At 32.7% G+C, this 7,875-nt stretch overlaps 1 protein-coding gene across 1 annotated transcript; it reads right to left on the bottom strand.

Moving 5' to 3' along the window:
• Positions 1-624: 624 nt before the first annotated feature.
• LOC141519591 (olfactory receptor 10AG1-like) lies at positions 625-1,572 on the bottom strand. Its single transcript, XM_074231792.1, has one exon. The coding sequence runs from the start codon at positions 1,570-1,572 to the stop codon at positions 625-627; it is 948 nt and encodes a 315-aa protein (XP_074087893.1).
• Between the last annotated feature and the right edge of the window lie 6,303 nt (positions 1,573-7,875).

Below are 7,875 nucleotides of genomic sequence, written 5' to 3'. Positions count from 1 at the left end.
TGTAATGAGAATTTCAGGCAGTCAATTTTTGTGAAAAAATAACTAAATGAATCATTGAAAATTAGAAGAAGAATTCAGAGAACTTAATTAAGTAGAATCTCTCAGTGGTCTCAGGTTGTAGTTGTAGTAATTGCCCTTGAAAATATCATTGCTGTGTCATGTATGGAGCATTATAGACACTAAGTATTTGGTCTAGATTAATGAGGTAAAAGTGTCAGGGTGACCTTGCACGGCTTTTTGGAAGCAATTGGGACTATGTGACTGGCTCAAGGTCACATAGTTATTGTATCTGAGTCTACCTGTTTAATTAGATCCTAATTTCTTATTTAAGGCCAGTGCTCTATCCAAAGCAGTATTTAGTTTCCCCAACCTCACCCATTTAGTGGAAAGATAGTTCCTTATGAATAATACTTGAAAACATCACCAGCAACTTTTATGATGACAAAATTAAATTTTTCTTTAATTATAAATAAAAACACTTTTTATCAAAGAAGGATGGAGATAGGGAATACCATTCACAAGAAGGGAATTATATGATTTTGCAATTTACAGAAGAAAAAAAAAGATTAGAAATTAGGAAATTGGCTCAGGATAAATGCTACACAAATTAAGTTATTTTATTCATTACCCTACAGCTTTGGAAAATAATTTTCTCATTGACTGAATGAATTCCTTGTTCCTGAGACTATATACCATGGGATTAATCATTGGTGTCACAATGCTGTAGAATAGAGCGAAAATCTTATCTGTTCTGCCTGAGTAATATATGGATTGCAGGTAGGCAGTGCCACCAGAACCATAGTATAAGCAGACAACGATAAGATGTGATGAGCAAGTAGAGAAGGCCTTGGATCTGCCAGTGATTGATGGGAGCTTCAGAATGGTGCTGAGGATTCTGCTGTAAGAATAGAGTATCAATAGAAAAGGAATCAAGCCAAATAGGAAACAATCAAAAACAACAAAAGATTCGGCACCAGAGATATCTCCACAAGCCAGCTTCAGTAATGGGGGCATGTCACAAAAAATATGATTGATTTTGTTTGAACCACAGAAGGACACAGAGAAAATCTGATATGTCTGGCCTATTATGAGTGGAATTGCAGTGACCCAGGATGCAATCACCAACTGGACACACATCTTCTGGCTCATGATTAGAGGGTAATAGAGTGGATTACAGATTGCCATATAGCGATCATAGGACATTACGGTCAGCAGAAAACTTTCTGTGATTCCCAAAATAAGAAAGAAACACAGTTGTGCAGCACATGACAGTAGAGAAATGTTTCTTTTCTGGCTCCAAAGGTTCTTAAGCATTCTGGGGAGAGTGACTGATGTGTAACAAATTTCCACAAAGGAGAAGTTTCCAATGAAGTAATACATGGGTGTTTGGAGGGCTCGTTCCACATTGGTGATTAAAATGATGAGACCATTGCCTAAAATTATACATATATAGATGACTAAAAAAATAACAAAAAGAAACCCTTGCAAGTTGGGAAACTCAGAAAATCCTAGGAGAATAAATTCTTCCATTACAGTTTTATTTTTAACTATCATTTCTCCTCTATATTCCATCTTCAAAATTATTTTCCAATAACAATGTTAATTTTTTCCATTCGGGGTGGGATTATGGAACTGAAATGATAAATGGACAGGTTAGATTATGTGACAAGTAAGGTAACAGAATGTAATTTGTATTTTTTAATACTCATCTAGTTTGGATATTTTATGTTTTGACATCATATAAAAACAATAGGATGCTTTGGTTGGAAATTTTTATCCTAGATTCTTTTCCATCTCAAGTCATTTTATATATTTGATATTTTCTTTGAAATTTGAATCCATATATGCATCTATACATTTCCATTTTCCTGATTATTCTAGGTAAGAAACTTCATATCCTAAAAAGGTTATTTTATTGCTTAATGTGGCATCCAAATATTCCTTCTTTCTCTCTTTTAAGTGATAAGTTCATTTCTATGTCTAAATTCTCTGATTCTATTAGTGTGGTTATACTTTCTAAGGAAGGATAAGACTTTAAAACACAATATTCTTTTTTTCTGCTCTTTGTAAGGAATCTTGGTATTTAGAACAATTTATGAGCCCAGCAAAAAATTTGATGCTAAATATTTTACAATGTAAACATAAATATCAGAGAATAATATTTGATTTACCATTAAATCATTCTATTATTATTCATCTATATACTCAGATATGAATAGGCAGATACTTTTCATCTTATCGGATAAACTATATTCAATGTAAATAAATTCTTGAATCTTAAATACCTTTGCAAAATGTCCTGAATTTTAGGTACGTCAGAGAATATTTAGGCTTCTAATTTTCAGGTCTTTTGAGTTACTGGAAGTCAGAGAGTATTGATATACCCAGTGAACCATGAAATTACAGAATTAGATTGTGATGGAGTGCATCCAAATCCTGAGGTTATATACATGATGTCCTATGAAAACTACTATGAGATAGAGATGAAATCTATACCAGAAATGTTTATGATATAAAACAGAACTTGTCCATAAAAGAGGAAAAAAAGAGAAGTTACTATAGAACACAGGACATCAGCTTTGCAGGATTTATGTGTCAGTCTCTACTACATTGCTTCATGCCAAATTTGAACAGAAAAATAAAAGTGATGCTTGAATGATCTCTCTGCCCTAGACTAATTCCTGGCAAGTTGACAGTAGTTAAATAAAAATGCAAGTGAGACAAGGCAGGATTTTAAAATCTTTGCTAGTTGGGAAAAAGAATATTTCTTTATTTATCATGCATTTAACTTGTAAGCAGCTCCTCCCTAGGAGTATAGATCGAGGCAGTTAATCTTCCCATAGGAAAAACCTGTTGACCAACACACTTCTACCTAAAGTGATATATGAGACTGAGCAGGCAATCTGTTTGGATTTTCCCCATACATGAACTTTAGGAAAACTGCCTTGGCATTAAAAATAGCATAATTCTTTCTGAATTTGAGCAAAGAATGATTAAACAATATAAATATCTTACTTTATAAGTCAAAATCATTATTCATATTTTGCTTAATCAAACATAGTAACTAAAGATGTTTTGATAACAATAAAGAAAATTGAATATTAGTCACCTATAGAGAGAAAGAAGAAGATAAAGACAAAGACCAAGAAAGAAAGCAAGGCACAGAGAAAGATACTGAGGCAAAGTGAGAAAGCAAGAGAGAGAGAGAGAGAGAGAGAGACAGAGAGACAGAGAGACAGAGAGACAGAGAGACAAAGAGACAAATTAAGAAATACACAGTTACAGAGAGACAGAGAGACAGAGAAAGAAATACACAGAGAGACAAATGAGAAAGAAGACAGAGACAGGAAGAGAAATAGAAGCAAAGAGAGAAATACTGAGAAAGAGAGAAAGCAAGTGAAACAGAAACAGAGAGACAGAGTTACAGAGAAGACTTCGTTGTTTTCCAAATGTTTTCCTATTCATGCCTTTTTTTATAACTAATAATGTTTGAAATTTGTATAGCATAATTGCTTTCACAATATAAACCTACTCTGAATCAAGAGATTGTAATTATAATTTCACATGACTATCTCCTTTTTCCTCATTAAATATTGGTCCCTGAATAAGGTACTTCCCAGAATTTTCTAAGGTCAGTTGACTTAGACATCAACTAATAAAATCAGTTCTGTTAAAAAGGAGAATTACAGAAATTAGATATGTAGAATAAAGTTTACTTACTTTTTCCTGTTGTGATATTAATCAGATGACTTCTTTCACTAATATGGCAAATATTATATATATATATATATATATATATATATGCCATTTATATAGTGCATTTTGATTTTTAAAAGAAATCCTCATATTCAAGTCTATTTTTTTATTATTGCGGCCATAGGCACAATTAATCTGACCTCACAGAGGAGTAAAGTGAAATTTAAGCATTACTAATTGTTTGTCTAAGGTAAAGCTACTAAAAAGTTTCTAATTTTCAAGAAACTCCCTTGTCACTTCACTTTCAACAATGCTCCTACAGAATGATAGAACATTTCTTTTAATCATTAATAATTTTAGAACATTACCATTTCCATCACAGAAAAAATAAACTATCAAAATAATTATTGAGTTGAATGAAGCAAGCTCTTAAATAGCAAGCATTCTTGACCTACTCTACTCTCTGGAGACAATTTCTCTCCCTGACCATATTTCCTTTTTTAATCAGGAGTCAGACTTTTTGGGTGTTAATCCAACTCTTTAAACATTCACTAATAAGAAAGTGTGAAATATTGGAAAGAGCTTTGGGCTTTAGATTCAGAGGGATTGCAACATATTTGGCTCTGCTCCTTTCTGACTATGCAACACTGAAAAGTTTGTACATAAGTCCCCTGAAAATCTTTTCTGACAAGTTTGTTCTTGATATAATTGAGTACACTAACAGTTTTCCTAATGCTGAACCAACTCTGCATTCCTGGAATAAATCCTACTTGATCATAATGTATTACTCTAGTGTTAACTTGTTGTAATTGTTTTGCTAAGATTTTATTTAAGATTTTTGCACCTATATTCATCAGGGAGATAGGTCTGTAAATTTCTTTCTCTGTTTTAACTCATGCTGGTTTAGGTAACAGCACCATATTGGTTTCATAGAAAGAATTAAGCAGAGTTCCATCTTTACCTATTATTCCAAAGAGTTTATATAGAATTGGAATAATTGTTCCTTAAATGTTTAGTAGAATTTGCTGTTGAATCCATCAGGCCCTGGAGATTTTTTCTTAGGGAGTTCAATGATGGCTTGTTGAATTTCTTTTTCTGAGATAGGGTGGATTAGGTATTTAATCTCTTTTTCATTTAACCCGGGCAACTTTTATTTTTGTAAATATTCATCCTTTTCACTTAGATTATCAAATTTTTGGCATTGAATTGGGCAAAATAATTTCAAATTTTTACTTTAAGTTCCTCCTCATTGGTGGTGAGTTCACCTTTTTCATTTATAAAACTAGCAATTTGGTTTTCTTCTTTTTTTTTATTTTATTTTATTTTTTTGTGTGTTTGCAAGGCAAATGTGGTTAAGCAGCTTACCCAAGGCCACACAGCTAGGTAATTATTAAATTTTTGAGATCAGATTTGAACCCAGGTACTTCTGACTCCAGGGCTGGTGCTTTATCCACTGTGCCACCTAGTCACCTGAGTCTTTCTTTGTTAAATCAAATTGACCAGAGGTTTACCAATTTTATTGGTTTTTGCATAATACCAACTTTTGCTTTTATTTATTAATTCAATAGTTTTTTTGCTTTTTATTTTATTAATTTCTCCTATAAGTTTTACAATTTCTAATTTGGTATTTAATTAGGGATTCTTGATTTGTTCTTTCTCTAACTTTTTTAGTTGCTTACTCAGTTAATTGATTTTCTCTTTCTACAATGTATTCTTAGAAGCATTTAAAACTATATTATATCCCTTGAGAGTTGCTTTGAATTAATCCCATAGATTTTGGTATTTTGCTTCATTATTATCATTATCGAGGATAAAATGGCTAATCCTTTCTATAATTTGTTTTTTGATCCACTCATTTTTTAAAATGAGGTTATTCAGTTTCCAATTTGTTCTGGGTCTATATCTCCTTGGCCCAAAATTGCATATGACTTTTTTTGCATTGTGATCTGAGAAAGATGTGTTTACTATTTCTGCCTTTCTACCGTTGATCATTTGGCTTTTATGACCTAGTACATGGTCAGTTTTTGTATAAGTTCCATGTACTGCAGAGAATTCCTTTGTATCCCCATTCAATTTCCACCATAAGTCTACCAAATATAATTTTTCTAACAATCTATTTATCTCCTTAACTTCTTTCTTGTCGATTTTATATTTAAATTCATCTAGATATGAGAGTGGCAGCTTAAGGTCTCCCACTAGTAGAGTTTTGCTGTCTATGTCTTGCTGTAGTTCTTTCAGCTTCTCCTCTAAGAATTTGAATGATATCCAACTGGGTGCATATGTGTGTGTGTGTGTGTGTGTGTGTGTGTGTGTGTGTGTGTGTGTGTGTGTGTGTGTGTATATATATATATATTCAGTACTAAATTAACTTTATTGTCTATGGCACCTTTTAGGAGGATAAAGTTTCCTTCCTCATCTCTTTTAAGGCTATCTATTTTTGCTGCTGCATCGTCTGAGATAAGGCTTGCTTCCCCTGCTTTTTTTGACTTCAGCTGAAGTAAAATATATTTTGCTCCAACCTTTTACCTTTACTCTATATATATCTCTCTTCTTCAAATGAATTTCTTGTAAGCAGCATTTTGTAGGATTCTGATTTTTAATCCACTCTGCTATTCACTTAAATTTTAAAGGAGATTTCCTCTAATTCACATTCAAAATTATGATTACTAATTCTTTATTGCCCTCCATGCTATCTTCCCTCTGTATTTCTCCCCCTTACCTCCCCTTTATCCATATTCCCTGGTATTTTGCTTCTGAATACCACCCACTTCAGTGTGTTTGCCCCCCCTCTATCACCCCTTCCCCTTTCTTTAATCTTCCCCTTTTCCCTTTTCACTTCCCTATCTTTTCTTAGTTCCCCTTTTTTCTCCCACTCCCCTTTATCCATCCTCCCCTTTTAATACTTGAAAGGTTAGGTGTTTTATAAGTTAACTGAGTATATGTAGGTTGACTTTAAGCCAAGTCTTATGAGAAGAAGATTCAGAGGTTTCTCATCTGCTCCCTTCTTCCCCTCTATTACCATAGGTATTTATACCTCTTAGAATAATGAGATTTACCCCATTTAATCACCTCCCTCCTCCTGTCTCTTTCCTGTCTCCCTTTTTAAGGAGGTAGTGTTTTCTACATCATTCTATCTGAGTCATAGAAAATTATGAGTATCTGTCACTGCTAGCTAAGTGCATTCTATCTATTAGAGTTAAAAGTCTTGAGAGTTATTAGTCTTTCTTGCAAGTGGGGTTAAAGCAAGTTATATCCCTTTAGATAGGAGTTTCATGGATAGATCATGAATGTCCATCATTTCTGGCTAGGTATATTCACTCTCTTACATTTACAGTTCTCCAGATTTATGAGAATCTTTTTCCCAATGCTGGGACATAGCCAATTTCAACTTGCTCGATAGCACTTTTTTCCTTTTACTGCCCCCCTTTTTTTGTTTACCTTTTCATGTGTCTCTTGAGCCTCCTGTTTAATGTCTAAATTTTCTATTTAGCTCTGGTCATTTCATCAGGAATTTTTTGAATTCTTGTCTTCCCTTATTTGCTAAGTAATCAGTAAAAGTTATTATTATACTATTTTATGTAAAAATATTTCTTTATTAATCATTTTTGTAAGAAACCTAGAATGAATGAAATTATGAAAGTGGAAAACAACAGGCCTCAATTTGTATACATACAATATTAATAATTTCTTTGTGCATAGTACGTTTTATTTGTCTTTTGGATTTGGCTTTTATCATTGTATTACTGAGACTAGCTGGCCATTCACAATTCTTCATTCAACAATAATACCATCACTGTGTTCCACAATCTTCTTTTACCGACTATAACAGTTTTATCATTTATTGTCTTCTATATCTTATTCAACTTCTGTTTCAAAAATTTAGATTGAATTTCAATTGAGAACTCTATGTTTAGCACTGATACTTCATAACTTTTACCAAAAGATAATCTCTTTCCTTATATCTTTTTTACATTTGTTTTTGTATTTCATTTTATTTTTTTCCAATTTCATGAAAATAATTTTCAACATTCTTCTTTGTCCGTTCTGTATTTTTCTACAAGCCACCTTTCTCTCCTCCTAACATCACACAACCCAACAATGTTCACTCAAGTTGAATATTTTCCACCTTTGTCATGTTGTGAGAGAGGAATTAAAACTAATGGGAAAAACAAACATGAG

This window comes from Macrotis lagotis, chromosome 3, assembly GCF_037893015.1.
Source record: "Macrotis lagotis isolate mMagLag1 chromosome 3, bilby.v1.9.chrom.fasta, whole genome shotgun sequence".
Classification (NCBI taxonomy): Eukaryota; Metazoa; Chordata; class Mammalia; order Peramelemorphia; family Peramelidae; genus Macrotis; species Macrotis lagotis.
The sequence above is the reverse complement of the archived record's forward strand: the minus strand, read 5'-3'. Positions and strand labels throughout refer to the sequence as shown.

What these genes read in the sequence shown, in the direction of transcription:
- LOC141519591 (XM_074231792.1), bottom strand. Translation starts at nt 1,572, where the DNA reads ATGGAATATAGAGGAGAAATGATAGTTAAAAATAAAACTGTAATGGAA.